This window comes from Trichoderma reesei (genome assembly GCF_000167675.1).
Source record: "Trichoderma reesei QM6a unplaced genomic scaffold TRIREscaffold_8, whole genome shotgun sequence".
NCBI classification, from domain to species: domain Eukaryota; kingdom Fungi; phylum Ascomycota; class Sordariomycetes; order Hypocreales; family Hypocreaceae; genus Trichoderma; species Trichoderma reesei.
The window spans coordinates 430,707-452,700 of NW_006711155.1; the positions used below are offsets into that span (position 1 = coordinate 430,707).

Genomic DNA, 21,994 nt, shown 5'->3' on the forward strand with positions numbered 1-21,994 from the left:
ATGAAGTGGAGATGAAATTTTGTCGAGAGGTGCGAATGATATCATGGGTGTTTTCAGCTACGAGTGTCATGATTCAGGATCGGGCCTTTGGAGAAGAGAGTGAGGAGACTGGGGCTTTGTATGGGGTATGGGGTACTGGCTGTATGTAGTAGTACTAGTAGTATTACCCCGTCCTTGTTGATGGCCATCTGAGGAAGGGCCACGACGACGACGACGACGACAATAAGTCGTGCATGATGAGGGTGAGATATTTCGAGGTTGATGCGAATGATATTGCTGTTGTATCTTCTAGAAGCAAGTGGCGTCTGGGCTAGGCCTGAGAGGGTGTTATTGCAGATAAGGAGCTCGTGGTGATGGTGTGGTCCGGCTGGTGTTGGCCCTTTATAAGGCCGAGCGACAGCTACGCCATTAACAAATCACAGCCTCTCAAGCATGAGGAATCCCTGCGACTTCGGCAGCCAGGATGTCATAAACGAGGACAAAACTCGCCGGACAACCAAGTCCGCTTATGAGCAACTTTCGGAGCAAGTTCACATTGTTGAAGACTGGTACAGTACTTGTATGCAATACCTGGAATGGCATGACGGCGGCGGTCGTCTCCCCATCTGAAAAGACTTGATGTGGGAAGTACTTGTAGTACGCGGAATTGCCCCGACCCCTCCAACTTTGATCGACATGGGGAGAGACATTTTCTTCTTCTTTTGCCCCTCCACTGCTCCATTCCGATGGGCATGAACGGTTGGGGGAGACGAGGAGAAGCTTCTGCGTTATGCTCACTGGCCCATGGGGTCTGCCCGTCATGGTGGTATTTGGCTGAAAGCGGAGGCAATGTGGGACGTGTAAGTGGCCTTTGTTTGCGGCGATGATACTGTACGGACGCCGGGGCATTTTCATATGGAGATATAGATATATGTATATATATATAGGACACAGTCTCGGCGTGTGTGTGAGAGACCTTGTGATGGGATTGGCGGTTTGTGTTCCCTTGTAATGCATATCGGGCATCTGTGCTCCTCAAGGCTGTGTCTCACTTGTCGGAGGAAACCCTTTTCTCTTCTCATCCACCACACTGAGAAGTTGTACATGGTCTAATAAAAACAACGACGACGACGACGACGACGACGACAACAACAACAACAACAACAACAACAACACCAACACCACCAACAACAATCACAGCAACACCAACAATAACAACACCGTCACCATGTCAGACGACGGCAAGGAAATGACCGAGACCAAGTCTCGCATAGACCCTTCCTCCCCCGACGCCGCCTCCGTCGACGCCCTCATCGCCTCCATGGAGGACGAGCTCGCGGCCGCGGGCGGTCTCGAGACGGGCTTCTTCCAGGTGCAGTTCAGCGACCCCCGGCACTTTACGTGGCTGCTCGTCGCCTTTGCCAGCATGGGCGGCCTGCTCTCGGGCCTGGACCAGAGCCTGATCTCGGGCGCAAACCTGTTCTTGCCAAAGGACCTGCACTTGAGCGCCAGGCAGAACAGCCTTGTCAACGCGGGCATGCCGCTGGGGGCCGTCGGGGGCGCGTTGCTGCTGTCGCCGGCGAATGAGTACGGGGGGAGGAAGTGGGCGATTCTTCTGTCGATTCTGCTGTACACTGTGGGTGCTGCGCTGGAAGCAGGATCCATCAACTTTGGTAATATGCTGTCCTATATACGTGCGGCTTATTTGTGCTGGGAACCAAAAAGTCTGCTAACATTTGATGGCTCTAGGGATGATTGTCTCTGGGCGTGTTATTCTCGGTCTTGGTGTTGGGCTGGAGGGCGGCACGGTCCCGGTCTACGTGGCTGAGACGGTCGAGCGTCGAATTCGAGGCAACCTCGTCTCGCTGTATCAGTTCAACATTGCGCTTGGAGAAGTCCTCGGGTATGCCGTGGCAGCCATCTTCCTCAAGGTCCCCGGCAACTGGCGCTACATCCTGGGCTCATCGCTGTTGTTCTCGACCATCATGTTTGCTGGGTAAGCCTACATACCTACACCTGCTTCCAATGTAAGACTTTCATGTGATAAAACTAATAATGCCCCTTCGAACAGCATGCTGTTTCTGCCTGAAAGCCCTCGGTGGCTCATGCACAAGAACAGAAGACTGGACTCGTACAAAGTCTGGAAGCGCATCCGCGGCACAGAGTCTCCCGAGTCCCGAGAAGAGTTCTACATCATGGCCAACTCCGTGCAGCACGAGAACGTTGCCGTTACCGAAGGGGCAAAGAACCAGCGTTTCCCCTGGATGGATTTCTTCACGTAAGTGGTGGCAACTTTGCGTCTTTCCTGCGTGCTCCATCGCTAACACGAGAGAAAAAAAGCGTCCCTCGTGCCCGTCGAGCTCTCGTCTACGCCAACATCATGATCCTCCTTGGACAGCTGACGGGTGTCAATGCCATCATGTACTACATGTCCGTGCTGATGAACCAGATTGGCTTTGACGACGAAAAGGCCACTTACATGTCCCTTGTCGGAGGCGGATCCCTGCTCATCGGCACGATCCCAGCCATTTTCCTCATGGAAACCTGTGGCAGACGGTTTTGGGCCATTACGATGCTTCCGGGCTTCTTCATTGGCTTGATAATGATTGGAGTGGCTTATCTGATTCCCCCGGAGAGCAACTTGCCCGCGGCAGAGGGTCTGTATCTCAGCGGCCTCATCGTCTACATGATGTTCTTTGGGTCCTATGCCTGTTTAACATGGGGTATGTCGCACTATCCCACCATTCATTTGTTACGCTCGCTGGCTTACTGACGCTTTCTTTCCAGTTGTCCCATCAGAAGTATATCCCACCTATCTCCGCAGCTACGGCATGACCACGTCCGACGCCCTCCTCTTCCTCGCCTCCTTCATCGTCACGTACAACTTCACCGCCATGGAAGACGCCATGACGCGCACCGGCCTGACGCTCGGCTTCTACGGCGGCATCGCCTTTGTCGGCGAGATATACCAGATCTTGTTCATGCCCGAGACCAAGGACAAGACGCTCGAGGAAATCGACGCCGTGTTTTCACGGCCGACTGGGGACATTGTGCGGGAGAATTGGGCTGGCGTGAAGGAGACGGTGGCGGATCTGTGTAGTGGGCGGTTCAAGAAGGTGTTTGAGGGGCAGATGCAGAGGAGGAAGAGTCTTGCTGAGCCCATTGCTTGATGATGGACCAGCTGGTGGGTAGGAGGATGGGGGGTGTTGTTTGTGCCTGTGTGCTCGAGATGATGTCAGTACGATAGGTTTGGGCATGAATCAAATTGAACAACCTTGACAATTGCTTGACTGAATATGACCATTGTGAGAGTTGTATGAGTTGACGCTTTGATAGATATCAATTCATCTATATCTACATGTACCTACTACGTATACGCGCTTGATTTGACGTCACAGTCCATTCGGCTATATGGGACATCTCGACTCCACCAGAAGCTGTCCAATTAACCGAGAATCAACACCATGACCATCTCGAGATGTTGTGACGATGCATGTCCTGGCTGAATCAACAATATATTCAAGTCAATCTTCGCTACGACAGGAGCGTTCCAAGAAGGAAGATACATATACCAGATAGTGTTAGATTTACACAAACTCACGCCATGTCTCGTCTTCTCAACCGCCAGCCATGGCAGCCAACCGCTTCTTATAAGCGAATATGCCACATAATGGCATCAGGTCACAGAAGCTTCTCCTGCAGCGCACATCGCCGCATCATGGACACGACAGGCTTCACCGAAACCCAGCTCACCGTCCGCCAAGCCGTCAGCCAAGTCTGCTCCCGCTTCCCCAACACCTACTGGCAACGCCTCGACCAAGACGAGCAAGACCCGGCAGACTTCCACGCGGCCCTCGCCCGCGACGGCTGGCTGGGCATCGCCCTCCCGGAATCCCTCGGCGGCTCCGGCCTGGGCATCTCCGAGGCGACCGTCATGATGCAGACGATTGCCGAGTCAGGGGCCGGCATGGCGGGCGCGCAGGCCGTCCACGCAAACGTCTACGCCACGCAACCGCTGGCCAAGTTCGGCACGCAGGAGCAGCTGCGGGAGACGATCCCGGGCATCATCTCGGGGCGGTGGCGGACGTGCTTCGGGGTCACGGAGCCAAACGCCGGGCTGGACACGCTGCGGCTGGCGACGACGGCGAGGCGCGAGGGCGACGAGTATGTCGTCTCGGGGCAGAAGATTTGGACGACGTGTGGCCAGGTGGCGTCCAAGATGATGCTGCTGGCGCGGACGACGGCGTACGAGGAGGCGCAGAGGCCGAGTCAGGGGCTGAGCTTGTTCTGCATCGACTTGGATCGCTCGCAGCCGGGGCTGGCGATGCGCAAGATCCGCAAGATGGGCGGCCGGGCGGTGGATGCCAACGAGGTCTTCTTTGACGGCTACCGCATCCCCTCCAGCGCGCTCATTGGCGAGGAGGGCAGAGGCTTCGAGATTGTGCTGCACGGCATGAACGCCGAGCGATGCCTCCTGGCCGGCGAGGCTCTGGGGCTGGGCTACGCGGCCCTCGCCAGAGCGGCATCGTACGCCCGCGAGAGGATCGTCTTCCAGCGGCCCATTGGCATGAACCAGGGCGTCGCGCACCCCCTGGCCGACGCCTACATGCACCTTGAGGCAGCCAAGCTGGCGACGTACCACGCGGCGAGGCTCTACGACGACGGCGCCAGCAAGACGGACGTTGGCGGCATCACGCAAAAGGCCATTGGCGTGGCAGCCAACAGCGCAAAGTATCTCGCGGCCGAGGCGGCGTTTGCGGCGTGCGAGAGGGCTGTTTTGACGCATGGGGGGATGGGATATGCGGCCGAGTACGACGTCGAGAGGTGGTTCAGGGAGTGTCTGGTGCCGCGGATTGCACCGGTGAGCAGGGAGATGATCTTGAACTACGTGGGAGAGAAGGCGCTGGGGCTGCCAAAGAGTTACTGAGTTGAGGTTGAAGATGCTTGTGATGACATATGGTGAGAGTTCAATTGCAAGTGAGGGAGGTGGTGCTGTAGACGAGTCGATGGCTTATAAGTGAGTCGATGAACATGATGAGAATTGCAGATGCACCTGAACTGCTAAGCTCTCAACTATAATAAGTACCATCAATCCTCAAAAATGAACAATCTGATGATAGAGGATGGATAAAATAGAAGTAGAGATGAGGCACTCAAAGGGCGTCCTCATGTCATAATCAATGCTGCAGCAATCGAAGCCGGAGGCAAAGCCCCCCCACCACATGTCCGTAGTCCGAACCGGAGCCTCTTTGTTTGTCATCTCAGCATCAACACCATCTCAGCACCAGATTTGGTCTTTCAAGCCCTCCGAGTTCTCAGCATCGTGTCGTCTCGCCGCAAATGAAGGCGTCCAAAACAGCATCGCCAGCGCCAGGCGACGGCGACGGCAAGAAGTCGCGGGCCAAGCACGCCTGTCGCGAGTGCAACACGCGCCGAGTTCGCTGCGACGTCATGGAGAAGCAGCCGTGCTCCAACTGCCGAGCCGCCGGGGCGAGCTGCCAGGTGCTGCCGTCGCGCAGGGGGCGGTAAGAACTGTTGTGATGATCGTAAGACTCATTAACTGAATATGAATGAGGCTGACCCGGCCGGTCTCTTGTCCTCTAGATACCCTCGCAGGTCCCGGCGGCTGCTGCAGCAGGTGCGCAGTGAGAGCGTCACGCAGGCCTCGAGCGACACCGGCCAGTCCACGCCGCTCGACTCCGTCTCTCACGCAACTGCGGTATCATCTCACCAGATGGCCTCGTCGGACACGCAGGACCAAGTGCCGGACCACCAGCCAGGCCATCTCCCGGCTGCCTCTTCCCCGTCCTCTCCCACCCCCACGGCCACCCCCGGAACCCGCTTCTTCGGCGAGTCCAGCTTCCTCACCCTCGTTCCCGGCGAGGACGAGGGCACCTCTACCCAGTCCAACGCCCCAGGCGACAGCGGCAGAAACAGCCAAAAGCCGCGATTCACGTTTCCCATGCCGCCAACGCCCCAGTCAACCTCACAGACGGCCCAAGGCGGCACCCACGGCCTCAGCACCGGCCTGATGCGCTACCTCGCCGACGAAGGCGCCCTGACGCTGCCCGACCTCGAGAGCTGCCTGCCCGCGCTGCAGGCGTACTTTGCCTGGTTCCATCCCAGCTACCCCATCCTCGACCGGGCGCAGATCGCCCGCCGCCTGGCCTCGGCCACGTCCTTCTCCAGCGTCGACATGTCGCGGATGCTGCTGCAGGCGATGCTCCTGATTGGGGCGACATACTGCGACGCGGCGACGATCCGGGCCATGGGCTTCCAGGACCGGTCGCAGGCCAAGACGGCGTTTTACACGCGCGCGCGGCTGCTGTTCCATGCCGACTGGGAAAAGGACGAGACGGTGCTCATCCAGTCGCTGTTTCTCATGAGCTTCTGGAGGGGCGCGCCGGCGGATGTGCGCGATGTGCGGTATTGGCTGGGGGTGGTGATTACGCTTGCCGAGTCGTATGGCTTGCATCGCTCGTGCGTCTCCTGTTTCTTTGAATCTCGTGGCGGTGGTGGTGGCTGTGATGTTGACGTTGTGTTCCCAGGTCTCGATCCATGTCCAAGGATTCGTATACAGCTTGCATGAGACGGAGAATATGGTGGTCCATTTATGTAAGTGCCGTCTCTTCTTGATGCACTTTGCTGCCCGGTATTCATTTAGACTCACAAAAACTCCGTCAATGTAGGTGAGAGAACGACAGGCATCTGCATCTCTAGGCCTTCCCAGCAGAATCAGAGACGAAGACTGCGACATTGAACCTCTTACGCCGATGGACCTGGAGTCGGAAGCAAGCCCCGTCGACTCGTCGTTTGGCTCGTGCCAACCAGAGCACGTCACATATGCAATCAAGATGGTGGAAATTGCCAAGCTACGTAAGATATTCACATGTCTACTTGAATCTCCACCCTCTTCCGAATTCTGTCACTTATCCCCTCCCCCTTTCCGATGTAGTATATCTTCGCTGCTGTTTGGTACTCGTTGACATTTGTATTAGTCGGCAGGATCATCGACCTCCACTTCGTCCCAGGCCACGCCTCCCTCAAATCAACCTCCTCAGACACTGTCCACGACCTCAACGCCTCTCTCGAAGCCTGGATGGCCAGCCTCCCCGAAGACATGAAGTACTCTCCAGATCACGGCACGGATTCCGTCTGGGCGTGTCTCCTCCACCTCGCATACAAGTAAGCGTCCAGCCCTTGAATTACTCTACTAATTTCCCGAGAGAAGAAACAATTTCCTCACTTGCATGTCCTTTGACTAATTACAACACCAAAACTCAAACATGTGAACGAGCACATAAAGCCATCTCAAAATCTTGATACACAGGAATAGCTTCCTCCGGCTCGAATCTACCACTCCAGGGTCCCAGGTCGTGATCAAGGCCGCGTGCCGCATCAGCCGCATCGCCGAAGACATGTCGACGCAAGGGACCCTCCGGTACGGACAAATGCATCTGTAGGCTTGGACCTCTTTCTCTTTCGCTCATAGTCTTCTGACAAAGGAACAGTATCACGAGCATCTTCTCCGCGCTCTGCATCCACACCATCACCATCCGCCGCGGCTCAGGGCTCACCAGACGCCTCGCCGAACACCGCGCCGAGACGTGTCTCCTCTGCCTAAAAGAGGTGCAAAAGTACTGGCGCATCAATATCAATGTTCTGGACTTCTTCCTGCAGTATCTAGACCGCTCCATCGCCGCGCGATTGCACGGCATGCAGTCCGATGCTCCGCCTCCTCCGAGCCGAGGAGCCGGAAGAGAAGCAAAAGCAAACGACGCGAAATCCAATACCGTAGTTGACGCAGTCCCTTTGGACGCTAATTCAAGCTCCATGTCATATCCTCGCGTCGAATATGACGCGGCAGCGGCACCAGCACTGGACCTCTCCATTCCCAATCTCGGGCCGGGACATTATCTTGCGCAGGAAGAGTTTCGAGAGCAGTACCTCGGCCTTGTTAGTCAGGGTGACGACGTGCTGGGTGATTGGGACCTGTTACTGCAGGGCGAGGACTTTTCGCAGACAGGGAGTGGATTCAATGTGTTGGAAAGGTCATTGTAAGTCTTTGAATGATTGAAGATTTTGAGATTCATCATCCAGTTAGGTACATTACTCGCTACTCTCGATATACAGGTTATAGATTTCAAATAAAAGATTCATCATACTCGTCTCAGGCTGCCCAAATAGAGGCAATTCAACAAAACATTGAAAACACAAGAACAAAAAACAAAAAGCCAAAAAAAAAAACTCTACAAGAACCACCTAAACTCAGGGGAGCTAGGACCGTCCCTCAGACGCGAAGTAGGAATATCCCGAGGATCAATCTTGACTCCCGAGCGACGATCACGCCTCCTGTTGTCCCAAATCATAAACGTGCCCATGCACAACGTGATCAGGGCGCCCGCCGCGCCAAAGCAGGCAGTCGTGATAAGCGCAGGCTCGTATCGGGGCGCGTCCTGGGTGCGGAAGATGTTGCTCGACACGAGGCCCATGACGTTGGCCAGGGGCACGCCGACGGAGGTGAGAGTGATACGGCGGCCCTCGTGGGCAATGTTGTTGTTGTACCAGGTGGAGAGCAGGACGGAGGGCGCCGAGGTGCCCCAGCACATCATAAAGGTGGCAAAGTAAGCGACGTGCAGCTGCTTGGTGACGTCGTCGATGGCGGCGTAGATGATGAAGCCGGTGAAGGTGAAGACGTAGCCGAGGACGATGAAGGGGAAGCGCAGGCGGGTGTAGTCGGAGCAGAAGGCGAGGACGAGCAGCATGACGGCGCCGGTGACGTTGGGGGCGACGGTGTAGAGGTTGGTCTTGACGGTCGAGTACTGCAGGCGGGCGATGATCTGGGGCAGGAACAGCGAGACGGACTGGATGGGGACGCCGAGGCAGATTTCGATGAGCAGGAAGCCGTAGGCCCAGGGGTAGGTGAAGATCTTGAGGGCGTCGCGGAAGTTGAACTTTTCGGCCACGTCGGACGACGAGTCGACCTGGATGCGGTGGAAGGCCAGGGAGCGCTCGTCCTCGGTGAGGAACTTTGCCTCGGAGGCGCTGCGCGGGAGGTAAAAGTAGGCGAAGATGGCAAAGAGAAAGGTGACGCCGCCCTCGATGATGAAGAGGTAGCGCCAGACAAAGATCCTGCTGCTCTTGATGTGGAAGACGCCAAAGGCGAGGAGGCCCGAGAAGGCGTTTGCAATGTTGGACGCGGCGTAGAAGATGGCCAGGCGGCGGGCCAGCTCGCCGCGGCGGTAAAAGGTGGTGAGGTAGTAGATGACGGTCGGGAAGAAGGCGGACTCGGCCATGCCGAGGAACCAGCGGACGGCGAAGATGCCGCTGAAGTTTTGCGTGGCGGCGGTGCAGAGCGTCATGGTGCCAAAGGTGAGCATCATGAGCGGCAGGGCGCGCGAGGCGCCGAACTTTTTGGCCAGCATGGCAAAGGGGGGCGCGAAGACGACATAGGGGACGAAGAAGATGGAGATGACGAGGTTGTACTGGTTGGACTTGAAGTGGAGGTCTGTGGTTTTTTTTGTGTTTGTTTAGAATGGAGATGTTCTGCTGATGATGGTCGCAATAGGGGGGAGAGAAAGAGAGGGAGGGGGCAACATACCGTCGCTGAGGCCCTTTGTCTGGGCGTTACCTAGGTTTCCCTTGTCGAGGGCGTTGAAGAGGTCTATAGATCAACTTGTCAGAAGCTGGTTCTGTGTGACTTTTGTCAACACGTAACAAGTGACTTACACATGATGGCCAGCACGGGCAGGATGCGAATGTCAAACTTGAAGCACAAGGCTCGCTCGGCGGGATGGTCGACGACACGCGCCGTCTCCTCCACGAAGCCCTCCTTCTGGCTCTCGATCTTGTCGAGGTGGTCGTTGGTGCCCATGTCCTTGGACACGCCGCTGTCGACGATTTGAGGAGCAGCCATGGCGACGACCTGCGTGTGCTTTCACTTGCACAAGTGATAGAGGCGAGAAAAAGCAAAAAGGGGGGGGGGGGGGGGGGGGGAAGCGAGGTCGAGGTGCGTTGGATGAAAGTTGGGGGAAAGCCAGCTGGAAGTCCTTTTATATACCAAGGTCAGAGCTTTGTCTTGGCTCGATGCACACCGACCTGCCAGGCTAAGTAAAGAGTCGTGCCGTATCGGTTGGGACACACCCAGAGGCTGATGTGGCTGACAGGCAAGGCAACCCAGAAGAAATGATAATGTTGGCAGCAGCAGCAGCAGCAGCAGCCCCAGGATCCTCGGGAGACAGGCGACGGGTTTCCCTGGTAGATGGGACACGAGGCAAGCAGGGGGGGGCGGTGTTTGCTGGAGGGGGGAAAAGGAGGGAAGCTGCCGCTTCTTATGACGGGGGAGGAAATGTAACTCTGGATACTAGCAAAGACGAAGCAGATGCAGCTGGTTAGTTATACGTGTTTCTCGCTTGATGTAAAGATAGGTAGGTAGGTAGATAGATAGGCGATCCGTCCAGCCGGTCATCAGGGGTGGAGATGGAAAGAAGGGAAACCAACGGCCCATTCCAGCCGCGTTGAGGAAGTGACCTCTTCTCTGCATATGCCCTCTTGAAAGAGAGAGTGAGAGAGAGAATCCCAAGTGACCCCCCTTCACCACACGGCCCCCCAACCAAACAAACGGAATTCTCGAACAACACGACTTACAATAGAAGTAGAACCTCCGTCGAACTAGTAGTCCAGAGACCCGGACTAGACAAGCCTCGGAGAAGTGGAAAAGATTGGGCCACCGGCCAAAGTTTCTTTACAGATCTGAACGAAACGAAAGCCAAAAATGGTTGCGTCGCGCGTATGTGTGTGTGTGTGTGTGTGTGTGTATGCGTGTGACTGCCTCGTCCCCCAAAACAGCCCAGACAAGAGCCAGGCGAGGCACAGGAACCAGGCAAAAGACAACAAGCCGGGATCCCTTGTATCCACCGACCCAACCCCCCCAAATCTCTTATCTCTCTTGTTCCTTGCTCACTCTCACACGCTGTTCTTGCGCTTCTGAGATCCACGCCCACGCAAGGCCGATGATGCGCGCAGCAACAGGAAGGAAAACGATGCTATCTCTCTCTCTCTAATCTATCTTTGATAGCCATATCAGAGAACGATGGATGACACGGTTATCACCTGGTTCTCTTCGAAATGACTCGCGAAAAGAGACGAAAACAGAAAGACAAGAATGACAGCCAGCGGAACGGGCCCCCCCTCCCCCAGAAAAACCGGCGAGATCCTTTCCGTGGGGAAGAGACGACGCAAAAGCGCCCCCCCCAGAGTTCAAAAACCTGGAGAAGTGACCCAGCTTACCCCACACTTTTGTCTGTCTGTCCCTCTCTGCCTTTTCTTGTCTGTCATTTGCGGTTCCCCGAGTCAAGTGCGTGTGAGCGAGCGAAGTGCAAATGCTTTGACTAACTGTGACACACATGGAGAGGCGGGAGAAGGGGGAGGAGGGAGGGTCCAAGCGTCAGAGGCAAACAATCAATCCTGGCAGCAGCCTCGAGCGATCCATTCCGGACTTTTTGGTCGGTGGGGAAGAAAGGGAAGAGGGGGTTGGCTATCCGAAGCGGACCTGATTAGACGAAGAAACTGATACTACATGAAAGACCGTTTGCGTGGGAGCCAAGGTGAGGCTGGTATCACGAGTTGCTCCGTGTATCCGGATTGATTGACGCCTTCACTTTGAATACTATCTTGATTGTAATATCTGCTTCATTTTGATACGAGTTGCTATCGTCTTCATGATGGGCTATCTTGTGCAATCAGTGGAGCTTTCAATGGGGGTCTTGATACACACACACTCTCTCTCTCTGTTGTCGTCTCTATCATCATTGTCAATCCCCCCTCGCCCGCCACAGAACGCCCATTCTCGGCCAAATACAACCAATCTACCCGCCATTCAGTGGGGGAACAAACAGCATGGGTTCTCTCCCAACTCAGCGCCCGATATTCCGTAGTACTTCTGATACGAGGAAAGGATGGAGTGTACGGATAGACAGGAAGCATATCGCCGTAGACGGGGGTCAAGCGCGTTCAAAAGCCAACAGCGGGCTCGCAGCCATCGGAAACTCCCTGCTCTTTCGTCCTAGTTCTGGGGGGGGCGACGAACCGAATTCGATTGGCGTGGCGCTTGGGGGGGGGCCAGAGACGGAGGGTATGTATCAGTTGCTGGTTGGGGGTCAGGGAGGGGGTCAGATGAGGGGAAAGGGAATGGAGGGGGGGGAGAGGGAGGATGGCGATGGCGATGGAGAGCTGGGAGCTTTAGCTCTAGCTTCTTCTCTGTCTGTAAGCTTGTGTTGTCACGAACTGAGCTCAGGCGTTCTGTGGTGGAATGTCACCGCTTTCTAGAAGATGGACAAGGCTTATATGGAGATATTCATGAAGAAAAGACGCTTACGGTGTTGGCCTTGTCCTCCTCTCTCAGACGAGGAGCTTATTATACCCATCGTCTCTCCCGCTGCTGACCAGCATGAACTGACTCCGCTCAAGCCAAGCTACCCGACGTCACTAACAATAACGAATTCCGTACATACATAGCCCGCAGCATGAGATCCATAAGGTAGTGCATACTAGCAGCATCAGTTCGAGTGACAAACAGTTATGGAGCTCCAGACGCAGCCAGTAGTAAGTAGTAAGAGTGGAAAATTGGGAATCATAGCTTGAATCCCGTGAAGAGTACTAGTATGAGCTTCTGCCTTCTCCGCACGTGAACCTTGTAGTCCGTTGAATCCCGACCTTCTTTTCTTTCTCCCCCTTCCATCTCTGACACCTCTCTCTCTCTCTTCGATTCTTTCTCTTTCTCATCAACACTATCAGCCATCAGCTCAAGGCAAAATGTCCGGAAAAGAAGCCGTCCTCACCTCCAACGCCCCCAAGCCGCTGCCCGGCATCTACAGCCAGGCCATCAAGGCCAATGGCATGGTCTTTGTCTCGGGCGCCGTGCCCATGGATCCCGTCACCATGCAGCTCATTGACGGCGACATTCAGGCTCACACGGTCAGTTCTCTATCTCCCTCTCTCTCCTTCTCCTCTCCTCACTCGTTTTATAGAGCAAAAATGACTGATTTTTCCCAACAGCACCAATGCATCAAGAACCTCTCCGCCATCCTCGAGGCCGCCGGCTCCAGCCTGGAAAAGGTCGTCAAGGTCAACGTCTTCCTGGCCGACATGGGCGACTTTGCCAAGATGAACGAGGTGTACAGCACGTACTGGGGCGATGTCAAGCCCTGCCGGACGTGAGTTTTCTCTTTTTTTTTTTCCTTTCCTTATTTCCCCCCCTTCGATTCCTACATCTCTCACACTTCCAATTTCTTCTCTTCTCTCTCGATTGACGAGACTTTGTTGCCTATTTACCCCTCCATGTTGGGGAAAAAGGGCGCCCCGCCATCGGATGCAATGCGACCTTTGTGGTGGGGGTCCGAGAGAGAGAGGGTGCAGAGAGGGCTGTGTGTTTGATTCAAGGACAACGATAGAGCCAGACTATTTTTACTGGGTGAAGACAAAGATCCAAGGCTGACAGTGTGGTTGAACAGATGCGTGGCTGTCAAGACGCTGCCCCTGAACACCGACGTCGAGATTGAGTGCACTGCTGTCCTGTAGAGGGGCAAGAACATGAATATGTAGATTAAAACATAAGGCACAACGGGGATAAAAAAAGATTAACAAATGAATATAGACCAATGTATATGAACTTGAGCTTCCGTATCTTAGTTGATTCCTTCAGTGACCTGCTGTATAACCAAGTGATGATGTGTGCTACAACACCCGCCCTCTCATAGACCGAAAAGTTCCGTGTAAGTGAACATGACGGCTCAGGTCTCAAGTCAAGCAAGCCCACTCGAGTAAATGCTGCCGTCGAACAAAATCATATATTCTTCATGGTTCCCGTATATATACGCCTCGTTGTAATGCATTCCAGATGCCAACCAGTTCAGTCCATCACCATCCTCCCTCCCCTCCCCTCCCCATCTACCTACGCAACATCAGCCAGCGACTCCTCAACCTCCATCATCTCCCTCATGCCCTCCTGAATCCCCTTGACCTTGACCTCGTCCGGCCTCGGCAAGGGCCTCCTCGCCCACCCGCCGTACCCAAAGAACGCCTGCATCGCCGCCTTGACGCCCACGACGCCCGTCTGGATCGCCACCCAGTCGCCCGCCGCCAGCACGGCCTGCAGCTCCGCCGCCTCCTTGGCCTTGTCGCTGCCAGCCTCGGCAAGCTGCCACAGCCTGACGTTGGCCCGCGGCGAGACATTCGCCAGCCCGCCAATGACGCCCGCCGCGCCGCTCGTGTGCGCCGACAGGGTAAAGTCCGCGCTGCCGGCGAAGCAGACGAAGCTCTCTCCGGACTTGCGCACGGCGGCGGCCACGCGGCCCAGCTTGCCCGTGTTGCCGCAGGTGAACTTGCAGCCGACAATGTTGGCGTGGCGGCTCAGCCGGACCAGCACGTCCGAGTTGATGTCGATGCCGGGCGTCGCGCCCGGGTAGTTGTAGATGATGACGGGCACCGGCGAGGCGTCCGCCACGGCCGTGAAGAAGCCCTCGACCGTCGTCGCCGCGTCAAAGAGGCCCGCGTAGTAGCTCGGCGGCAGCACCAGCGCGTAGTCGCCCCCGTTGGCGGCCGCCTGGCGACACAGGCTGACGGCCTCGACGACGGACTGCGCGCCGCAGCCGACAATGAGCGGCATGGCCGCGAAGCCCGCGGCGTCGAGGGCGGCGCGCGTCGCCTTGGTGATGGCGTTGCGCTCGTCGTGCAGCAGGTGCGCGGCCTCGCCGTTGGAGCCCTGCACGGCGAGCCCGGCAACGCCCGCTTTGGCCAGGCGGACGGCGTGCCGCGAGACCGTCTTGACGTCCAGCTCGTCCGTCTCGGGGTCGAAAAAGGCCACCGTCGGGACGTAGATGCCGCGGGCTAGGGGGCGAGAGGGACGCTCGCCGGGGGCGGCGGCCTCGGTGTAGGCTGAGGGAGACATGGTGTTGATGGTGATTTGTTATAGCAAACGGCCTTGTCTGGGCGTCGTCAAGTTGGGTGAAGATGAAGATGAAGATGCAGAGAAAAGTACAGCAAGGTAAGACTGTCAAGCCTCAAAGTCAAAAAGAGAAGGACAACTGCAGACTGTCTCACAGAGCAAGGCCTCCAACAAGCACACGAAGTCACTCACTCAAGAATGAAACAAGAGACACGGAGGAAGAGATAACGAGAGAGAAATGAGAAAAAAAGAGAAAAAGGAAAAAGGAGAAAAGGAACCAGAGGCAAGATGGCCACGCCCGGAACCTACATTAGCAAAGTCATCCTCGCCTCCATGACCCCATGGCTGTGCTACGTCTCTTTACCGAGGCGTCTCCAAATTCGAAAATGCTAGTACTAGGTTCTGAACGACAATGTCGTGCTCCACGGGGACGAAAAGAAAACATTGAGCCCCCCGGAGAGAAACGCAAGAGGGGAAAAGGGTCAGAGGACAAGAAGGAAGAGCGGGACCCCCACGCTCCCCATAGTTTGTGATCCATGACCGGACGATCTGCTGATGCAAGTAAACAAGTATGGAGTAAGAATATGCAGTGTCACCTTCAGAAGGGTGAGAGAGGAGGCACGGCAAAGGAAATCCCCCAGGATTAGTCCGGGCATTCGCCGTCTTTTCCCCTTGTTCACTCCCCCAGGGATGCTCCTCTTTGATTCTACAGTATGCCGCTTTCACAACTAGTCCAAGCTTGATACCTCGTTTTCTCTCCCTTCTTATGGTCTGGGTGATTGTTCCGCTCGAATCAAAAGAGGAGCGCCACACTGGAGCTTCCCCGTCTTTTGGGGGGGTCCGAAGGAGTGTGGGGGATTCCGCCAGACTCCACCGAGTTGTTGTCGTGAGCGTGAGCGTATGTAAGAGTACAGTACAGTAATGGACAGACGGAGGTTTTCTGAATCCCGTACCTGCAGCTTGCAGACTGACTCGGACAGTCGGACGGGATTTATTCATCAGCTTCTTTTTTTGTCAGTACTACTCGCATACATAATGTTATGCTTGTTCAGTATCATATATAGTACTCGCAAGGCATACAGAAACAGGCCAGAACCTCCCCCCCCCCCCCCACCCTTGTTCACAGTCGGGGGGGGTCTCGCCTACCGAGCTCTCTCAACTTTGTTCAACTCCAGACTTGGGACATGACTCCATAACATCGAGACATAGCATCAGAGCCTCCATCAAGCTCTCAGAGAAAGCATCAAGCCTATTCAGTGAAATCATCAACACAATAATACATCCCGCACCAACAACAACATCATCCCATCATCATCACCACCCCCTGGCCTTGACCCAAACATCAACAACCTCATCCTCCCTCCCCTCCAGATCCTCATCCACCACAAAATACCACCCAAAGTGACTGCTCGTAATGCACGCGTGATTCGGCCACAGCCTCACCCTCTGTCCCGCCTGCAGCCTGTCCCCCTGAGGCCCCAGCTCCGTCCTCCTCTTGCCCCCAGCCCACGTCAATATCCCGTGCTCCTGCGCAAACCTGCCCACCGTCCAGCCCTCAAAGTCCTCCACGTCCCCCTCCGGCATCCTCGCCCCTTGCCCCCCTCTCCCCCACGGCGTCACCACCGCCATGCCGTCGTACGCCTTGCAAAACTCCCTCCCCAGCGCCAGCCCGCCCGCCCCGACGAGCGCCTCGTCCGTCCCGTGGGCGCCCCGGCCGGGATACACCCCGTGCACCTCGGCCACCACCGTCAGCGCAATGTCGCGCCACGACAGCCGCGACGCCGCCGTGCTGTGCGCCGCCAGCTGCTGCAGGTCCAGCGTCGGGTACACGCCCGCGTGGATCTCGACCGCGTGGCCCTTGTCCTTGACCGCGCCCAGCAGCGCCGCCAGCTCCGTCGCCGCCTGCCGGAGCTCCGGCGGTCCGGCCTCCTCCTCCTCCTCCTCCTCCTTACCGGCCCCCACCAGGTTCTGCACCGCCAGCGCCGTGGGAGACGCTCCCGCAGAGACGACCAGCGTCGGCAGCGCGACGCCGCCCTTGTCCTTGGCCAGAACCACGAGCCTCTCGGCGCCGCTGAGCATGGCCTCAATCTCCGCCTTGAGCATCCTCACCGCCGCAACCCGGCTGTCGCCCCCGTACGAGTGCCCGGCATGCGAGTACAGGCCCGAGAGCACCACCTGGCCTGCCTGGTGCGCCTCCAGCGCCGCCTCGGCCACCTCGACGAACCGCTCGCTGCTCTCGACGACGCCCGCGCGCTTCCCGCCCATGTCAATCTTGATGTGCGCCAGCGGCTTCACGCCCGAGGCCCTCTGCAGCTCCGCCGCGGCCGCCAGCTGCGCCGGGTCGTCGAGCAGCACCGAGATGCTGCCCTCGCCGAGCACCTTGGCGATGGCCGCAAGGCGAGGGACGGCGCCTTGTGAGATGGGCAGGCCATACACAATCTATTTAGAAAGGACGCGTGTCAGCCCTCTTTTTCCGTAATCTTTGCCCCTTACCTGCTTTTTGTGTTTCCAAAGTCGACGTTCTGTGAGAGAAACATATAAGAGGGTAGGTAGGTACTCACGTTGACCTGCCTCCCCTTGCTCTTGTACTCCTCCAACAGGGGCAGAATAAACTCGGCCTCGGAAAGCGTCGAAACAATCAAGTTCGCCGGCCTGCTCACATCCTCACCAACTTGCAGCCTCGTCAACTCGATAGTCTATGTCAATCCATTAGCCCTCATCAATCCATTAGCCTCCAACATTTCCATATTGTCCCTCCCCTTCTAACCACAACCCGCAACAGAGTAGAGACCATCTCTGTTTCTTTCCTCCCTTACAGATATGAACACCATACACAAGTAAAGAAAACTCCTGTTCCATGACAAAAAAGAAGAAAGAAGAAGAAAAGAAAAAAAAAAACTCACCTTGTGCGTCTTGACATGCGCCCTCCACCCCAACCCCAACGTCCCAACCGCCTCCAGCATCCTCCCGCAATTGCGCCTCGCAGCAGCGACATTCAGCACCGCCCCCGGCGTCGGCACCTCCCGGAGCGACTTGCCCACAAACTCCTTGGCCAGCGCCTCCTTGGGCGACGGCGGGTAAAAGGTGAGCGACGACATTCTTTTTTGTGTCCCTCCTGCAGTTGCTTTTTTCTTCAAGGGGAAACAAGCTGTGTTGAAAGAAACACCAACTCTCTGGAATACCAAGGTAGCTCCTCTCAAATTGTAAGTAAGGTAAGGTAGGTAGGTATTCACACAGCAAGGACTTGTGAATATAATTCAAGAGAAGAAAAAGAAAAATCAAAGGGGAAGGAATGCCAAGTGACAAAGCTGTTGTCAACGTCACAATGCCCTGAAGACCAGATACGATACTTGTAAATGATAGTCGAGAAACAATGTAAAATAGAGGAATCGTGCCGCAGCTTCTTGCGACATCGGATAGCTGCGGTTCACCTCACCCAAGTCTCTCTCCTCGCCCACGTTGCCCCTCATTCTCCATCTTGTGCTGCTAGCTTCAGGCTGCTGCTTATTACACGCCGAGATAACCAAAAGTCTCAACTCTCCCCCACGGAGCAAAGGTGGCTCTCGTCCACTAAAGACAGCATGAGGAGAACTGTCCCGTAATCAGTGGGGGTCTGCGTCTCACACGAATAAACTCACTCACACTCAGTCAGACTCACTTCAACCCTCAGAATGGCTTGTACAGCTTAATACACGATGCCTCTCTCAGCCTACACACTGTCTTTGTACAGAGTATTGCAATAGACTCAATGCAGATGCCGAATTAGTCGCCCCTTGTTGCCTACCCCAATCATGCATGGCTCCTTTGATATGATTCCAAGCCTGGCGACCAGCACTTCCTTTATGCACAATCTCATCACGAACCCAAAGATAGCACAAATCCTGTTACGCCGAGTGGCCAATGAGCCCTCATGCCATCGAGCAGTCCGAGAGGCATGGCCTCATGATGGAGATGAATCAGGATGGCCAGCTTGTCGAGACGCCCATTCACTCAGTTCAATCTCATCCCCTGGCCCCCCGGCAGCGCCATCAGTCCCGTTCAAATTCCGTCGACGCTCGATTCGTGCCACCAGCAAGTCAAAAATGCGTTGCCCAGAGACAGGCTGCCATGCCCGGCGGCCCGAAAGGAAGACGTGATTCATCTCTTCCAGCGTGTATCCCTTGGTCTCGTGGACGGCATAGAAGACGTACAGCAACACAATCCAGTTCACTAGGCAATGATTAGTTGTGCTGCAGTAGAGTCCTTTTCAAACAACAGATCACCTACGGGAGCCGAATATGATAAACGTCCAGCCGCTACAAGTCCTCGAGTCAGCATATCTAATCCCACGTTGACACAGAATGGCGGACAAGAAGCGGGCGGGGGCGAGAGGCGAGAGATGCCAAGGTCAGTGACCATGCCTACCCAACAGCCCGCACTGTCAATCTCGACATGTCAGTCGTCGCGCCTCACAGCAACATCAGACGGACAACTTGCCTAGGCTCGGCAACCCCCAGGCCATGACAGCATTGCATGTCCAGTACGCGGCCATACAAAAGCTGAATCCTCTCGTCCGAAGCCAACCCGGGAATATCTCTGCAGGGTACACCCAGGCGATTGGGCCCCAAGACACCGCATACGTGATTATAAACAGATAGCAGAAGAGTATCACGCCAAGTGAAGGGCCATGATAGCTCTTGATGACCCAGGGGACATAAGTCATGTTCAGCCCATTGTCATCTTTGGCCGCCTCCTCAATCCGCTTCGATTGGAAAAATCCTGTCGACAAGTCAGCCGGCATTCTCTGTGTTTTGTAGTCGAGCAGAAGGCAAATAGTCACCCATGCCGCAAAGGCTAATGATCATAGCGAGGCAGCCAAGCTTCAGCATCAACCGCCGACCCCAGAAGTCTAGCAAACTCATAGCCAGCAGAGTAATGGAGATGTAGAGAACATATTGAAGGCCAACAACTAGATCCACCGAGTCAAATCCAGCTCCAGCCGTGGGAAGCATAATCGTATCTACAAACCATCAGCTGAGCTCGGCGCCACCACGGTTTCGATCCAACGAGCCTCGGGGCAGACAGACGCAGGACCAGGTGCACGCCACACAGCTGGCTCCATGCGGCGACCAGCATGCCCAGCACGAGTCTTGCTCGCACCCTCCGCGTCAGCAGTTCTCCGGACGGATGCGGCACTTGCGGTTGGCTCAGGATATCGCCTTGCAGCTCCTGAATATGCGCCAGGACGCGGGCATCTTCTCCATCTCCAGATGCGTGCAAGTCGGCCAGCAGACTCTTTGCCTCGGGCCAGCGACCCTCTGCGGCAAGCTGGCGCGGGCTTGGGGGGACAAGGTCGCAAAGGAGCAGCAGCATAAAGCCGGGCACCATCTGCACAGCAAACGAGCACCGAAGGAGATTAACGACAATGACACGCATCTCCGAATCGGATTGTGAGGCGCTGTATCGCATGCGGTCTGACTCCGACACTCCAGCCATCTGGCCTACACTCTGCTATATGAAGCCAATGGCAATGCCGAGGGACAGAATGCTGCCATGAAAGAGACGCCCTCTGCGTCAGCATCTCCTTGTCGAGGGGGCGACAATCATCGACAGCATCGAAGTGTATGCGTACCTGGCAAACTTGCCTCGACTCGACCGTCCGGCAATCTCAGCCTGTCCCGAAATTCAGCAACCTCAACTCTCAATACCAGAGCCAAGTGAACATACTCACCAAGTACGGCGGCACAACGGCGCTGATGATTCCAGCCGCGAGCCCGCAAATCAGCCTCCCGGAGCGCACCACCCCAATGCTCGGCGCGATCATCTGGACCAGGCTCCCCAATATCCACAGAAGAGTCGCATATGCCGTCACCAGCCGCGGCTGTGCCATGTCAACCAACGTCCACGACAGGAGCGCTCCCATAACGGAGCCGGTGGGCATCATGGCGGTCGTGAGCTCTCGCGCAAAGGGCATGAGCTGGCCCCAATCGTCGGAGAAGGCCATGACATCGAGCTTGCCGGACATTGACGACAGGTTGAGGCCGATGATGATGCCGCCTGCGCGATTGCCCTGTCAGAGGAGCAGAAGAAGAAGAAGAAGAAGCAGACGAAGAAGGACGGTGATGCAGATGGTAATTCGTGAGGACGTAGCTTGGAGATGGATTGGGACAACTCACTCAAGGCCCCAACAACCGATATAGCCGATCCTGATCGGATATGGTCATGACGGTTAGAGCAGAGGCCAAACATCATGATGATGATGATGATGATGATGATGATGATGGGATCGGCAATGAAGCTACCAAATGATTAAAGTTACATGTATCCAGATATACGCACGGGGAGAAGCTGCTGCTGCCAAGATGACTATGGAGAGAAGAAGAAGAAGAACTGCTGACGATGTCTTTGTGTCTTTATCATAAGTCTACCTAGATGAGGCGCACGTGATAAACACCATACTTGAGGCAGCCTCGATCGCAGCACAAGGAAAGAACAACTTTGTCCAGCTTCAAGCCGTTGCCCAGGAGATGCCAAAGAATTCGAACAAACTCCTCGCTGCTGCCAATGCCGTTCAAGACAGCGGATTCAGCATCGACAGTCCTCTCCGCAGCTCTGCATATAGCAGCCCTGCAGTGAGAAAAAGAAGCGACCAGCATCACGTTTTCCATCGAGCACCATCAACTCCGGCCGCAAAGCTGCAGGAAAGCCGCCATCAATGACAGCCGTAGAGAAGAAACGCTCGAAAACTGATCTTTCAAGTCTCTGCATCGTAGTCAGCGTCGCCTCCCCAAGTCTGCATGTCACTGTGCGATGCGTTAGTCAAACAGCGTGGTTGATATATCGATCTATTCCGTCGAATAGCGCAAAGAGATAGTCTCAAATAGTCGCAATCCTGAGGGTTCATTAGCCGGCAACCTCCAACTCCCCTGACCGAGTCCCGAAAGAAGAAGAAAAGAAAAAAGCAAGAGTATTCCGTATGAACACATCTTCTCACCACAGGGTCTACTTCCCAAGCATGTTACAGAAAAATGGTCAGAAGAAGAGATAAAAGCGACAAGAAAACAAACAACAAGTCTTTGGTCCTCCGCCCAG

General features: G+C 55.7%; 8 protein-coding genes across 8 annotated transcripts; 4 read left to right on the top strand and 4 right to left on the bottom strand.

Moving 5' to 3' along the window:
* Window positions 1-1,228: 1,228 nt before the first annotated feature.
* Window positions 1,229-3,149, top strand: TRIREDRAFT_60945 (uncharacterized protein; the record flags this gene model as incomplete). The annotated part of the gene is made up of 5 exons (XM_006964887.1): window positions 1,229-1,652; window positions 1,729-1,975; window positions 2,051-2,257; window positions 2,320-2,702; window positions 2,767-3,149. 5 exons carry the CDS (start codon window positions 1,229-1,231, stop codon window positions 3,147-3,149), a joined length of 1,644 nt encoding a protein of 547 aa, XP_006964949.1.
* Window positions 3,150-3,697: 548 nt separating this feature from the next.
* On the top strand, window positions 3,698-4,906 carry TRIREDRAFT_106885 (uncharacterized protein; the record flags this gene model as incomplete). The annotated part of the gene is made up of 1 exon (XM_006964888.1): window positions 3,698-4,906. The coding sequence occupies one exon, from the start codon at window positions 3,698-3,700 to the stop codon at window positions 4,904-4,906; it is 1,209 nt and encodes a 402-aa protein (XP_006964950.1).
* Window positions 4,907-5,283: 377 nt separating this feature from the next.
* TRIREDRAFT_121602 (N-terminal binuclear Zn cluster-containing/DNA binding domain-containing protein) lies at window positions 5,284-8,036 on the top strand (the record flags this gene model as incomplete). The annotated part of the gene is made up of 7 exons (XM_006964889.1): window positions 5,284-5,504; window positions 5,584-6,459; window positions 6,528-6,594; window positions 6,669-6,855; window positions 6,978-7,164; window positions 7,316-7,420; window positions 7,491-8,036. Coding segments are annotated over exons 1-7 (2,151 nt in total), but the record flags the coding sequence as incomplete, so codon positions are not given.
* Window positions 8,037-8,228: 192 nt separating this feature from the next.
* Window positions 8,229-9,853, bottom strand: TRIREDRAFT_61374 (uncharacterized protein; the record flags this gene model as incomplete). The annotated part of the gene is made up of 3 exons (XM_006965040.1): window positions 8,229-9,487; window positions 9,581-9,643; window positions 9,709-9,853. The coding sequence occupies 3 exons, from the start codon at window positions 9,851-9,853 to the stop codon at window positions 8,229-8,231; spliced, it is 1,467 nt and encodes a 488-aa protein (XP_006965102.1).
* A 2,939-nt stretch (window positions 9,854-12,792) lies between these two features.
* On the top strand, window positions 12,793-13,557 carry TRIREDRAFT_3716 (uncharacterized protein; the record flags this gene model as incomplete). Its single annotated transcript, XM_006964750.1, has 3 exons — window positions 12,793-12,954; window positions 13,036-13,193; window positions 13,491-13,557. The coding sequence occupies 3 exons, from the start codon at window positions 12,793-12,795 to the stop codon at window positions 13,555-13,557; spliced, it is 387 nt and encodes a 128-aa protein (XP_006964812.1).
* Window positions 13,558-13,930: 373 nt separating this feature from the next.
* TRIREDRAFT_3717 (uncharacterized protein) lies at window positions 13,931-14,926 on the bottom strand (the record flags this gene model as incomplete). The annotated part of the gene is made up of 1 exon (XM_006964751.1): window positions 13,931-14,926. The coding sequence occupies one exon, from the start codon at window positions 14,924-14,926 to the stop codon at window positions 13,931-13,933; it is 996 nt and encodes a 331-aa protein (XP_006964813.1).
* A 1,311-nt stretch (window positions 14,927-16,237) lies between these two features.
* Window positions 16,238-18,021, bottom strand: TRIREDRAFT_3718 (uncharacterized protein; the record flags this gene model as incomplete). The annotated part of the gene is made up of 3 exons (XM_006964752.1): window positions 16,238-17,362; window positions 17,485-17,619; window positions 17,827-18,021. 3 exons carry the CDS (start codon window positions 18,019-18,021, stop codon window positions 16,238-16,240), a joined length of 1,455 nt encoding a protein of 484 aa, XP_006964814.1.
* Window positions 18,022-18,863: 842 nt separating this feature from the next.
* TRIREDRAFT_61278 (uncharacterized protein) lies at window positions 18,864-20,876 on the bottom strand (the record flags this gene model as incomplete). Its single annotated transcript, XM_006965041.1, has 6 exons — window positions 18,864-19,152; window positions 19,396-19,681; window positions 19,743-19,922; window positions 19,990-20,408; window positions 20,535-20,575; window positions 20,634-20,876. 6 exons carry the CDS (start codon window positions 20,874-20,876, stop codon window positions 18,864-18,866), a joined length of 1,458 nt encoding a protein of 485 aa, XP_006965103.1.
* Between the last annotated feature and the right edge of the window lie 1,118 nt (window positions 20,877-21,994).